Below are 13882 nucleotides of genomic sequence, written 5' to 3'. Positions count from 1 at the left end.
TGTTTTGGGAGGGCAGGGTGTGGTATTTCAGGTTTTTATTACTGTGGTTTTTTTCCCTGATGACTGGATGTGTAAAACATTCATGCACTAAGCTAGAAAGAGCTGTTTTAGCTAAAATTTTCTTGGTTTGCTGTGCATGAATGAACATCCAAATGGTTTTCCTTTGAATTTTTTTTATGCTGTATCTATACTGAATGACCCCTTAAAAGTATTGGGATGCTTTAAGCAGCTACCCATTCACCTCTTAATGTTGATAGTGTGTGGAGAAGTATGAAAAGGGCATTGGAAGATGATTAGCAAGACACATTGGAACTTGTAGTATTGCCGTTATTTGCTCCTTTATGTGAGTTTTCTCATTGTCTGTCTAGCTCTCTTAACATAAGGAGACCGTCACAGTTTCCTATAAGTGAAAATAAGTACTTGCACATTGGTTGTTTTCTGGTGCTATTCACATCCTCACTTCTGCCATGTAATACTTTGTGCAAATGCAATAGTATGAAATATACCTATGGATGTTATTATGTCATTTCTGCAAAAATCCCAGTGAGGTGATGTGTAGTTAATAAGTCATTGGCCTCTTTATGTCGAGGTGACAAGAGAAGTTTCCTTGACTGCAGAGGGTTTCATGCCTGAGGATGGAAGTGGCTGCATCGTGGGTATCGAAGATCTTCCAGAGCAGGAGTGTGTGTGTGTTGCTACAGCAGGTGGAGACATCCTACTGTGCAATCTCAGCACGAAGCAGGTAACATGGCAGAAAAGACACAACAATACCGAGGGATTTCAAAGGAAAGGATGACACTGTTTTAATTTCTTCAGGGGGCAGTTGTGTATTTATTACACATTGAGCTGTAGTTAGTCTCCCTTTTCTGGATAGATGAGCTGATTTTTGTAGGAATCTTGAGCAGGGTTAAGGACAGAATATACACTCTGTGAAAGATTCAGAATTGAAATGGTGGCTTGCCTGTTCACAGCCCTGATCCTGTATGTTTGCTCAGGGGGCTGTTTGCACACACTCAGTAGCACGGGATCCACCAGACAGTTACAGAAAAGGATATTGCTGAGACTATGTGGAGAATAAAATAATCCATTCATAAGTGACAGTAACTACCTTTTTATTATTATCAGTCAATACAGAATATCATGCTGACATGACTTAACTGAAGAATGGAGGAAGTGTTGTGTTGTCATTTGAAGAACATTTGGAATAAAAAAGCCCTAGAAGCTAAAGGGAAATCAAAATATCTTAGCTGAGTAAATATGGCAGGAACTGAGATACTTGCTTTCTGTTCCTTCCTCAGTGTCAGATTTGTACAGTCTTCAGCAAGACTCTTAAACACCACAGCAGCACCCTCTGAAATCTGCATCAGCTCCCACAATACCAGCCCACAACACCAGTGCAGGTGTAGTTAGGTGTGAGATGACAGTCGTCTGTCTGGGTTAGCTGTCAGATTGCAGTTATTTGCAGCTCACCTGTTTTGGTTCTTGTTTGGGTTTGATTTCCAGACCCCACTTAAATATACAATCAATTGTATCTGAAAAATGTGTCCCGTATTGCAACTTAAAACATGTCATAAAGGAAGAGAGATTAACAAAAGAAGTGATACATGAGACTTTTCTTGCACTGATACATGGGTCAGAGATGAGGTTTAACTTCGGCTCCTTTGTTTCAAGGCTTTTTGGCTTTCTTATTTTTAAAGTTGTGTTCTTTCGGTGCAGTCTGGGCACCAAGTATTGAAGGTTACTGTGCTTGTTCTGAAACCATTTGCATGTGGATGACGGTTACTCTGCCCACCGGTGCCCCGTCACGCTTTGTTTACCTGAAAAGATTCTGACACCCAAGCTTAACTCCTTGAATGACATCATAATTGTTGCATCAATTGTTTATCATAATTGTTCTATTCCCTGCCTTTTGCAAATCAGGATTACGGTCCATCACAGAAGTTTTCTGCCCACTGCTATTGCTTATATACTCATGATGGCCCAGTAAAACTGGCCCAGTTTTTCCTAAACTTTTAAGTTAGTGCAGCTATATACAATTGTCAAGTTCAGCATGTACAAGCTGGTCAGAGTTGTAATGGATATAGTGTCCCTTAACTGCATGTTGGAATTCTCTAGGTAAGAACCATTATGTCTGTGTTTTGTGACTTCAGTATGTTTACCAATATAACCACATACCTGATCAGGCAATATTACTATTAACGCTGTATGTGCTGACATAAGACTGAGAGTTGCTGAATAAAGCTCCTGTTAAACTTGTGAATGGTAGAACATGCTAACTTCTAGATTATCTGAGCTCTCATACATAAGTATTCTGGAACCATCTTTGGTTAGAAATGGGTTTTTTGTTTTATTCAACACAAAGGGTAAAGTAAGACTTGCGACTTTTGTAAGTGAGATAGGATTTCACTGCCTTGATGACTGATTGGTTTTGTGCTGGGATGGTGCTGCACTGGTGTTCCTGCACTTCTGTGATCTTATTTTGGCCTTGCAGGTGGAATGTGTTGGAAGTGTGGACAGCGGTCTGTGTACCATGAGCTGGAGTCCCGACCAAGAGCTTGTTTTGCTTGCAACAGGTATCATCAACAGTCTGTAAGCTTTCTGCCTTTAGGAGTGAAACTCACTATGGCCAAAATGTAAAACACATTTAAGACAGAAGCAGCAAAATACAAAGTTATGGAATTGGGACTAAGATTTAGAGAAAAAACCCGCACTTGATCCTATGTATGAGATTTCAGTTTATGATCCATGAGGTGCTTTGGTGGTCCAAGCAGAAGCTGTTCAGGCCCAAAAAGCTGAGTTTTATAGAACAGGAATTAGTCTTTCAGATCTTCCAAGGAAGTATATTTCATCTTGCCTCTAAAACATAAAGCCTCCTGCTTCATATCCCCATTTGATTTCTTAGTAACAAAACCTGCTTCTTGTCTTTTGGTAGGAAATATGTCACACGTTCTCCTTAGCTACAGGTGTGCCTCACCTAGAAAATAAAGTTAGCTTCAAGCGAAACAGAATTACAGAATGCTTGAGATTGAAAGGGAGCTCTGGAGATCGCTTATTTTAACCTCCTTGCTCAAAGCAGGTTACCTGGAGCAATTTGCTGGGAACTGTGCCCAGTCAGATTTTGGATATCTCCAGGGATGGAGACACCACAACCTATGTGGGCACCCTGTTCCTGTCTGTGACTGCCCTCACAGTAAAAAATTGGGTTTTTATGTTTTAATGGCATTTGCTGTATTTTAAATTGTGCCCATTGTCTCTTGTGCTGTCAGTCAGCACCACTAATAATCTGGCTCTGTCTTCTTTACTGTACCCCACCTCCTACATAAGGTATTTATATACACTGATGAGATTCCTCCTGAGCCTTCTCTCCAGAGCAGTCTGATTTCTCTGAGCCTCCCGTCATATGACACATTCTCTAAGCCCTTAATCATCTGTGTGACCCTTTGCTGGACTCATTCCAGTATGTCCTTGTCTGTCTTTTACTGGGGAGCCCAAAACTGGAGTCAGCATTCCACATGTGTCTCACCAGTGGTAAGTAAAGAAGAAGGATCACTTTCCTCAACCTGCTGGCAACGCTTCTAATGCAGCCCAGTATGCTGTTGGCCACCGTATGCAGCAGGGGCATACAGCTGGCTCATGTTTAACTTGGTGTCCCCCAGGAAACAGAGGTCATTTTTTTGGCCAAGCTGCTCTTCAGCCACTTGGCTCCCAGTCTGTCCTAGTCCCTGAGGTTATTATTTTCCAGGAGCAGGACATGGCTTTTTCCCTTGTTGAGCTTTATGAGGTTCTTGACAGCCTGTCTCACCTACATGACAAGGTCCCTGTGGACAGCAGCACAACCTTCCAGTGTACCTGCTACTCTTCTCAGTTCTGTGTCATTACAGACTTGCTAAGAGTCCCATCCTGCAGGTCATTAATGAAGATGTTAAACATTGGCCCTAGTGTCCAGGGGTATGCCACTGGTAACTGCCCTCTAGCTGGACTTTTTGCCACTGATAGCAAGATTTTGAGTTTGGCAGTTCAGCTGGTTTCTAGTCCACTTCACTGTTCCTTTATCTATCCCATCCCTCATGAGTTTGTCTATGATGATGTTATGGGAAACAGTGTCAAAAGGCTTTTTAGAATCAAGATAAATGACATCCACTGGTCTCCCCATATCCACAAGTTAGTCATATCATTGTAGAAGGCTATCAGGACCATCAGGCATGATTTCCCCTTCATAAATGGATGCTGGCTGCTCCCAGTCGCCTTCTTGTCTTTCATATCTCAAGAGAAAATGTTTAAGAGTGCCAGGTACTTGATTTGAAGGTGGAAAGAACTTTGTAAGGTTAGACCAGGTAGCATGTTTTTGAAGAGAGGGACTTGAAAGTGTTCTTATGTTCCAGTTCGAGATTTTCTGCTTTGAAGGTTGTGTTCTCTTTAGTATCATATTACCATTAGAAATATTTCTATATTCAAGTCCTTGACAAAACAATAGGACAACACAGGAGAACACTGAGTTTTTATTTGCTGGAGATACTATTACCAATACTATATTTAATGTCTACCCTGCAGGTCAGCAAACGCTCATCATGATGACAAGGGATTTTGAACCAATTACTGAGAAGCAGATCCACCAAAATGAGTTTGGGGAAGGTGAGAGGTGCACTGAAATGAAGTTGTTCGAACTGATGTCATTGGTATGTAGTGAGCATGTAGAAAGTGAAGAAATGGAGCTGAGCACTTACTGGGCCCCAGGAGACCTTTTAGACTGTAATCCTGCTGGGCAGCTGAAGGGGAATGCCAGTGTTTTACTTGTCAGTGTGAATTCAAGTAAGTTCCTTGTACTAGAGGACTTCCTGGGCTATGTGAATTTTCTGCAGGGTTTTAGAAATAAATTTGGATGGAAGGTGTGGGTGACTTGCAGCTATGGCTGTGTTTACCACACTGTGCAGAGGAGTGCTGTAAATCTTCCACTACAATGATTATTTCTTCTTCAGGGAAGTTTGTTGCTCTTGGCTGGGGTAAAAAGGAGACACAGTTCCATGGATCAGAGGGAAAACAGGCAGCACATCGCAAACAGACGGTATTATACTAGTTCTATTATGTTAAGCCCATGCTGTCTCTGGGAAAACATGTATAAAAAGAGTTTCTGTTATTCCTGTGATGCCAGTTTGCCACTACCTTTCTAGTAGTTGTCTTCATAGGCTTCTGTTTGTTTCTGTTGTTACCTGAAATCCAGCATTTTTATCCTCCTCCTAATTCAAAACAGTAGCTGGGCGTACTTAGAACTGTTCATACAGAGCTCAAAGCAAGATTTCGAAGCGCTAGTGCTTGCAGAGGTAAAACCAGCCTTAAATCAGCATGACCGATTTTGCTATGTGTGCTATGTACTAAAGTGTTCGTGTGACCAAGAGAAATAGCATAGTTTGAGCTCCTAGAAGGCAAGAGTAGAAGTGTTTGGGCTATTGAGCATCACCAGTTGTGTGAGGCAGCTCAACATGCCTGCACATTTTAGCTCTTTGCTCCTGCGTCTGACACTTCCTTGTTTGGGTCCTCTTTTCTCTACTTTTTATTTGGTGAAAAGTCAGGTAGCTAAAACCACTCCACTGCTGTATTTTTCTTCTTGTGTTTAAGTTTAAGAATTAAAACTATCCTGAAACCTGGCAGGCTGGAGTGCAGAGACAGGAAATGTGGCCTGTTCCAGCTTTACTGTTAGGGACAGGACGAAGCTTGGCTGTATCTGGGAAGATATACCTAGTTTGACAAAGTTTGGACAGCTGCCTCTGTACGTGTATTCTGTTGAGATTTTTTTTTCCTCCCCTGTGTTTTTCTGCAAAGAACCTGTTTGCCTCAAAGAACACTACTTCTCATCCTAGCTTCTGTCTGCCATACAGACTGTCTGGATGGCGTGCCTTTCTTGCATTTCTCCTTCCAAGGGGTTGTGACTGCAGGCGTCAGTCATGGACAAACTCTAATTCACCCCTGTGTCTAGCTTATGCACAGCTGCTCTATAGGCAGAGACCCTGGTGGAGAGGAAGGATAGCATCTGATCATGTGAATACACAGTCCTATGCACTTGCAGAAGGAGCAGATTGAATTTACAGACAATTTTAACTCTAGTATTTCCTAAAATAACACTGAGTAATGAATTTTTAACTTTGCAGCCTTAAGATTTTTTAATGGATTGATTTCATGGCAAGGCTCTTGAAATAGCTGGCTTAGCACTGCAGTCTGTTTAGACAAAGGCAGCAGTTACCTTCTCAAGTTTTGATGCAACTTTCTTTTGTGTAACTTCAGGAAGCTTCACCTACTTCAGCCTGGGATGACGGCAGGCCTCGGGTAACGTGGAGAGGAGATGGGCAGTTTGTTGCAGTGAGTGCTGTCTGTCCAGAGACAGGTATGGGACCAAACTTGTTTGAAATACCAACATGTGTAAGAGGCTTCTTAAGCAAAAACTACGCAAGGCAAGAACTGGCTGGTGTTCATAGTCTCTGGGTCACTTAAAGCAAGCGTGAATTGAGCTAGTTAATTGCTCTTTGCTCTGTTCTGGTGTTCTCAGGAGCGTTTTGTAGACACAATCTTTTGAACACAGTCTTTGCAGTTTGGTTTCCAGTCCAGTGAGAAGCCAGGAGAGGTTACTACTGAGTAGTTACTATCTGAACTGCTTCTTTCACCAGTGTTAAATCACTGCTGAAGCTCTAAGCAATCTCTGGTGGGTACCCAGTGCCAAATGGATTAATCTGTTTGGGTTGCCGTACCCACTGTGCCTCATACCAGCAGTTTGGCATTGCACACTGTCATTTAAATACTGGTAATACTTTTCCCTAGGTTTTGTCCTAAAGCCAAAGAGGTGATGAGCACATACATTTCTTGTAACTGTAATTGATGTCCGGCGTGATAAATATTATTGAGCAGTTTAAATGTGTTGGTCAACATATTGAACTGCACCAAACTGCACTGCTCTTCCACTACTTTGTGTTTTTACCTTCAGTACTTCAGATTAGGGAGGATCTTGCATTTATAGAAGATTTCGACGTTTCTTTGGTGAAAGTTGGACAGGGAAATGGGTATGACTGAGCTACATCAGACTGAAATTCCTACTAAATTCCTTTAGGGTCACTCAGTTACTATGGGAGAACTGCCTGAGACAGAATAAATTCTTACCCCATAAGATGTACAAGAGAAATCTCCTTTTTATTCATGTACATCAATATTTGCTCTCCTGCCCTTGTAAAACTAGAAAAGTCTCTTCCCAGTGCTTTCTTAGACCTTTGTCTCATTGCTCTCTCAACCTGTAGGTGCTCGAAAGGTCCGAGTATGGAACAGAGAGCTTGTGCTACAGTCAACAAGCGAGCCTGTGTCAGGATTAGAACAAGCGCTGTCCTGGAAGTGAGTAGCAAAGCAGTCTGCATGCTGGCAGCAGAGTGTTGCTTTTTATTCCCTGGTTGCATTCTTTGATCAGGATCAATTTCGGTTCTCCTGTGTTTGTTTGTTTTTTCTCAAAACTTGAAGAAAGCTGCTTTCTGATCCAGCATGAGGAAGAGTAGCCCTTTAAATCTTGAAAAGCCTAATACTTGCATTACATGTGGGAAGAAGGGATAGATTCTCTGCATAGTCTCAATGTCAAGTGGTTTTGGACTCAACTGTATAAATAGGAAAATTACAGATCCCTTTGCCAGTGCTGACATTTACTTGCTCACCTGAGGAAGTCATGAGCCCTGGAAAATGTCTGTGCTGGACCTGTGACTTTGTCTGAACAGCACTGAGGAAAATGCATCCTCTGCTGCCCTTCTTTTCATGTCTCGAGAAAATGCAAGATGATTGATGTTTAAAATGACAGCTAGTGATTGTGTGAGCAACCATTTTTCATTTGGCTCTCTTTTAAGGCCCTCTGGAAACCTGATAGCATGCACACAAGAAAAATCCAACAGACATGATGTGGTTTTCTTGGAGAAGAACGGACTTCTTCATGGGGAGTTCACTCTCCCGTTCCAGAAAGGGCAGGTCAAAGTAAGTGCTGTGTCTGGGCTGCTTTGATTAGAGTGTAATGGAGAGGAGGACTAGATCTTTTCCAGATACTCGAGGAAGTTTTTAATTTAACATGTAGTGCTGGTCCTAACGGAAAAAGTGGCCTGAAAAGAGAACAATGAAGAAGCCTGTGAAGAGTATGCAGTGCCCTCTGCAGGCCCATAGTACAGAGACAAGTACAGGGAGATTGTAGCCCTGGGGTGCTTCTGGCCCCTGTATACTTTCTACCAGGCAAATGCTTCAAAAATGCTGTTCAGGATGTCAGCTGTTGCCAGAGTGAGGTTAAAATACTCACATTATCCAAAATAAGAGAAGTGAGAAGCTACTGCTAGGGCATTACTTCAGCTTCTGCCTTTGGATATAGAGAGGTCTTTTCGCAGGTGCTTCATGAGTGCCAAGGAAAGCAAAGAGAACACTGGTGTCATTGTGGTTGTACTGCCTCTTCAGTTCTGTGGAACCGCTGTGACAGGTTCTGCTTCAGGATGCTTTGCTCCAGCTACTGGGAGCTTTGCAGTACATGAGGGCTATGTTAGTATATTAACCTGTGCACCTTACACTGTTTAAAATAAGGAGCAACTCATGGTCTTGCAAATGAGTTGGTATCTTACCCTACACAGAAGCAATGATATCAGTAAGAGCCATGTTTGTTTCTGCAGGTTAATGAACTGCTTTGGAATGCAGATTCTACAATCTTGGCTATATGGCTGGAGGACCTGAACGTGGAGAACTCCCACCGAAACAGTTACGGTGAGAGCACTGTGTGAGGCTCTGGCTCTTACACTTGTCTGCAAATGTGGTTCACAATGGGTATTCCTCTGCAAGTTAGGAGACACTGGAGAGGCTTACCTACAGCCTTGAGGCCCTGGTGCGGGTCAGAAAGAACTGATAGTTTAGCTTGAGCTCAAAGTGCCTTCCAAGCTGCTGTAACTGGAAGTAGTATTAATGGAATGCTGAAGGTTTGAGCCCTTCGTAAAACATGAGTGCCTTCTCACAAAGGGAACTCAAAGAATTTTAGGATTGACTCTTGCATGAAGGTGGTGTTAAGTTTCTTGTGCTGGGTGTTGTATGACACAGCTCATGGGCTGAAGGCTAGAACTATTTTCATTGTGCTTAACCCACCCCTAGAAGAGCAGTGGCAGTGGGGAGGATTTGAGATGGATCTCAAGTAGTAGTCTGTAGTAACCATTTGTTTTTCTGTAGTTCAGCTGTGGACCACAGGGAACTATCACTGGTACCTGAAGCAAAGTCTACATTTTAGTAGCTTGGAGGAAAACCAGTTAGTGTCACTACTGTGGGACCGAGAGAACCTGTATAGACTGCATGTACTCTGCCGGGGTTGGCGTTACCTCTCCTATGACTGGCATTGGACCACAGACCATGCGACAGGGGAGGATAGCCAGCATGTGGCAAATGTGGCTGTCATAGATGGAGGTAAGCAGTGGGAGTGCTTTGCAGCTCTAGTGTCAGAAGAGGTGGCATAGCCTTTTGGATTCAGGGTGGATGGGATTATGGTGGTTCTTCTGTTAGCTGCTGTTTCTACGAATCTGGTGGTGAGGGGACTGTGTAGTTGATGGAAGCTTCAGAGGTGGTTCAATGGAGTTAACTTCTAAGGGCACAACAACTGTATTTTCCTGTAATGTTGTTCCTACTTTCAGTAAAGAAACTAACAAGAGTCTCACTAACATTTGGACTCAGTTACAGCTTGTGGTTTTTTCTCTTTTCTTCCACAGATAAAGTGCTTGTCACAGCCTTCCAGCATGCTGTGGTGCCTCCACCCATGTGTACCTATGAGCTCCAACTCCAACAGGCGGTTAATCAGGTTGCATTTCACACAGATCCCAAACATAGTGGAGACATTGCTGTCCTGGATGCTGATAACAAGATCTCTGTGTACAGATATGGTGAGAGCACGTTGCACTGTCTTGTTAAAGGAAACCCTCTGTCCCTGAGAGCAGTACCCTGAGGGACTAGTAGGGTGATGGTCACTCAAGCCTTTAGTAGCCAGGAGCGAGATATATCTTGTTCAACTGTGGGTTCAAGCTCAGTTCTCTTGTCTCCAGTAGTTTGGGTGGCACAGGAGCATTTTGGTGGTGCATTGGCTTTGTGAGAAGGCAGTGTTCAGCACATGGCTTATGCTGGTGATATGCCCCTGCCTGGCTTTGGCTTGAGTAGAGTGCAGCAAGTGGTATCTTGTGTAATCCATTCTGATGCCATGTTGCTGACTGGCACCGGAAATGGCTGGGGATAGCTACCTAGGGTCTATGTGAGGCAGCCAGCACTTCCCAAAGCAGTCCTGTATACAGCATAATATTCAGTGTGCTATGAGACAAGAGACTGCTGTCTCTGAGTTTTGTCCTGTGTTCCTCATTGTAACTGTTAATCAGGATTATGTGTTGGCTGTACATGTAGGGATGGTACTTTCTGACTTTTGTAATGGTTTCCTCTAGCACCTGTTTTTTTTATAAGAATGAAGATGGAAGGGGCTGTGTTGGCAGGGTCTCTAAACTCTGCTGTGTTCTGTGTTTGCTAGGACAGCGAACAATGAATGACCCCACTGTCAGGTTTGGAGCTGTGGGTGGAAATGGATTTAAAGCAGCTGTGGAAACACCATACTTGGATAAAACCTACAGGTAATACAGATCTAGTACAGCTGTAGTGAGGAGGAAAGGGTAGTGCCTGACTGAATGTAATAGAGTTCACAGCTCTGACCACTTGTCTCAAGATTTTGAAAACATTGTCAGATAACATGGTTTCATTGTGCTGGCACTGTGGCTGCAGCTAGTGCTAAGGATTGGGCAACAGAGTGAGCAATTTATCCTGAGAAGTGCCCTTGACTGAGGGCAGTGGGAGCAGCCTAGTGGGAGCAGTGACTGACAGTGACAGCACTTTCCTGTGCATAGTGCTCTTGGCACTGTGGTGCTGCACTTTGTGCTCCTGCTCCCAGAGCCAAAGGAGTGACTGCAGCGCCCAGGCCCATGATCGCAGCATGCTGAGCAACAGAGCTTGTATGGCAAGGACAATGACAAGGTAAAAAAACCCATCCTGCTCTACATTTGTTCCTATACACAGTTGGCATGGGAGCAGTACTGCCTAGGGAAACAAATGGCGCTCCCTGGATCTCGTCCTTCATCTCCAGCCCAGCGTGTGGCAGGATTCTTGCTTTGGGTGACTGCATTTGTGGGCTGGAGCACTCCTACCTGTGCTGTGTGTCTGAACAGCCAGGCTGTGCCTAGGAAGACCTTTACCTCTCCAGTGAGGTGGCCTACGGGAATTGGGTTCTATTTGCTTCCCAGTCTCTCTTATTTTGTGACAGACTTGATGTGAGCAGCGACAACAATGAAGTGATGGATCCTCTGGGGCTCCGATTTCTCACCTGGCTGCCAGATGACAGCTTCCTGGTGGTTGGTCAGGGTCAGCATACTGCTCAGTCTGTCCTTCACCGTCTGGCTGCAGTGCCTCAAGTGGTTGGAGCTGAAGAAGAGTGCCTGAATTTACGGTACTAGAGACCTGTCAGTTGTGCGTGAAGTCTGAGAGCACCTCTGGACAGTGCCTAGAAGGAATTAAGTCTCTCAGTAGACATGCAGCCTGGAGGCTCTGGGTTGGGGAATTTGTCTCTCTTTCTGCAGAAGAACCAAACAGCTCATGAAGCTGCCTCCTGGTCAGCACTTGCCTGTACTCTTAATGCCCACACCCAGCCTGACAATAGCATTATATGCTAGCATGCCTATGTCAGTGCAGGATACTCTGTTCCTTTGTTTGAATTCCATGCCATTGAGGGAACTGAAATCCTCCATTCTACCCTTTGCCCACCATTATCAATGTCCAGAAGGGGACTAGTAGCCCTTGTAACTCCTGCCCTCCTCTTCCTCACCTGCTGGGCTTTGTGGGGTCAGTTGAACTAAAACCAGATCACAAAAGGAAGCCGCCTGAGGTACAGAGATCTGCTTCCCAAAGGGATCCTGAGAGTTGCTTTCTTCAGCACTCAGACAGCAAAGGCAGGCTGATTTGCATATGAACTGTAGATTAGAACAAAAGAAGTGTGGGCTCTGCAGAGTGCTGTAAGTGCGCAGACAGCCAGCTCCTGGTGGCTGGAGTTGCTGGTGCTCTGTGGTACCAGTGTCAGCTGATATAGGTGTGAAAAGGCTGCAGAAGATCTTTGTGTGAACAAGATATCTGTCCATGCTGGACATGTGCATCCTTCCATCTGGCCACAAGAAATGCAGGATCTAGGTGTTAAGTGTATCCCCTGTGACTGATGTTCTCTGTCTTCTGTGTCTTGCTCCAGGTTGTCTGTGCCTGTAGATGGAGAAGTGATTAGCCTGTGCTGCAGCCCAGTGACCAAAACTGTAGCTCTGCAGCTGGCTGATAGACAGATCCTGAAATACCTCTGGGGTAAGCTGGGCCCTGTTAAAGTACCTGGTCTGAGGTGTAGTTATTACAGACTTCTCAAAAGGTTTACTGAGATGATTTGACTTTCAGGGACATGGGTGATTCTTGCTGATAGCTGATCCTGCCTTTCATGCTCCCTCTGCTCCCAGAAATGGGCCAAAATTAATGATTTGTGTCAGAAAGGAGTTAATGTTTTTGAGAATGATAGTTCAGACTTTATGATTTGAAAAGAAGGTGACTGGTTTCATGATTTCAGAAGTGCTGACTGACTGCCACATCCTTGGCACTTCTGTCTTGTTCCACAGTGGAATAAAGGTGCTGCTAGACCCCTAGAATTACCACTGCTGTGTCCTGAACTTTTGTGTCAGCATTCCTCCTCTCTGTCAGATCGTGTAGTTTATTCCCAGCACTAATTTTCTTAAGATACATGTCATGTGGTTGTAATGTCTGAATCTTTGATGGGCTAGAAAACAGTTTGATCTTTGCTCTTCAGAGGCTTCTACTCCAGTCCTTGAGCCCTGGCGGACTAACAATGGCTCTGCTGTTCAGTTCCCCTACCCTTGTGTGCAGACTTCTATCACAAGGATCAGTGGTGAAGTAAGTAAGACTATAAGCAGATTAAATTCCCTAGTCAGTTGTTTTCTGTTTCAAATGTGGACCATGATCCTCTGCCCCAGGTCCAGTGATACTTCTTAACAGTGTTCTTTATAAGGCCTTGTGCAGAGTTGAAACCATATCTTTCCTTGTCTTCTAGAGCATTTCTGATGGCTTGCAGTTAACACCCAATCTCCCCATTCTATGACTACAATGAATAATGTCATTGAAGAGCAAGAAATTTCAGATTTAAAATTTCCAGCAGTCACTGCCCTGCTCTTTTTGAAAACAGCATTTTGCTCTGTTTTATCTGAACTTACCCTGTTAGCAAATTGGCTGCATTGAGTTACTGCAGATCTCCTTCTACTGGTGTTTCCTGTTGGTGAGGGTTTCTTGATAGTTACAACAGCTTAAGAAACAACTAGCTATCTTGCTGGTAGTTTCAGGATTTCTTCAGTGTGCATCCAGATGAGTGCTGTATGGAGTTGCTTTGCTCTGCTCTGTGCTAGTGCTTTTCCTCTCATTTTGGACCAAATGCCGCTGAATAAAAAAAGTAAATTATCTGGCATGGTTTCTGCTTCTATTTTGTTACTGTGCAGTTTCTGTTACAGGGTAGACCAAGCTGGGTTTCCAGTCAGAATTGTTTAAAGACATTTAAGTAAGCCATCCTGGTATAGAGGTTGCATGACTTCCTGTCCAGCTTCTCTAAGTAATTCACATGAGGTACTCAGTGCCTATTTGTAAGGTACTTCAATGCAGTGCTAGTCAGTGGTGTGAAACACTGGAGGTTGTGACACTGATCGCTTATACTTGTCATCCTTTTTATTTACAGGAGATGATCTTGGGCCTCACAGATCGATGCCGGTTTTTTGTTAATGATATTGAGGTACCA

General features: G+C 43.8%; 1 protein-coding gene across 1 annotated transcript in view; it reads left to right on the top strand.

Annotated features, from left to right (window-relative positions):
* Positions 1-589: 589 nt before the first annotated feature.
* Positions 590-13882, top strand: part of IKBKAP (inhibitor of kappa light polypeptide gene enhancer in B-cells, kinase complex-associated protein) — a gene marked incomplete at its 5' end in the record, with an annotated part of 30667 nt that continues 17374 nt past the window's right edge. The window contains 15 exons of the mRNA XM_009707349.1: positions 590-742; positions 2492-2573; positions 4552-4632; positions 4977-5062; positions 6277-6376; positions 7278-7368; positions 7866-7989; positions 8664-8754; positions 9208-9438; positions 9738-9908; positions 10538-10637; positions 11321-11503; positions 12293-12399; positions 12890-12993; positions 13823-13876. Of these exons, the coding sequence (XP_009705651.1) occupies positions 590-742; positions 2492-2573; positions 4552-4632; positions 4977-5062; positions 6277-6376; positions 7278-7368; positions 7866-7989; positions 8664-8754; positions 9208-9438; positions 9738-9908; positions 10538-10637; positions 11321-11503; positions 12293-12399; positions 12890-12993; positions 13823-13876 (1758 nt within the window). The remainder of the gene's footprint in view (positions 743-2491; positions 2574-4551; positions 4633-4976; positions 5063-6276; positions 6377-7277; positions 7369-7865; positions 7990-8663; positions 8755-9207; positions 9439-9737; positions 9909-10537; positions 10638-11320; positions 11504-12292; positions 12400-12889; positions 12994-13822; positions 13877-13882) is intronic.

The sequence above is a fragment of the Cariama cristata genome, unplaced genomic scaffold (assembly GCF_000690535.1).
Source record: "Cariama cristata isolate BGI_N322 unplaced genomic scaffold, ASM69053v1 scaffold2529, whole genome shotgun sequence".
NCBI lineage: Eukaryota > Metazoa > Chordata > Aves > Cariamiformes > Cariamidae > Cariama > Cariama cristata.
Note: the sequence above shows the minus strand (reverse complement) of the source record. Positions and strands in the feature narration are given on the sequence as shown.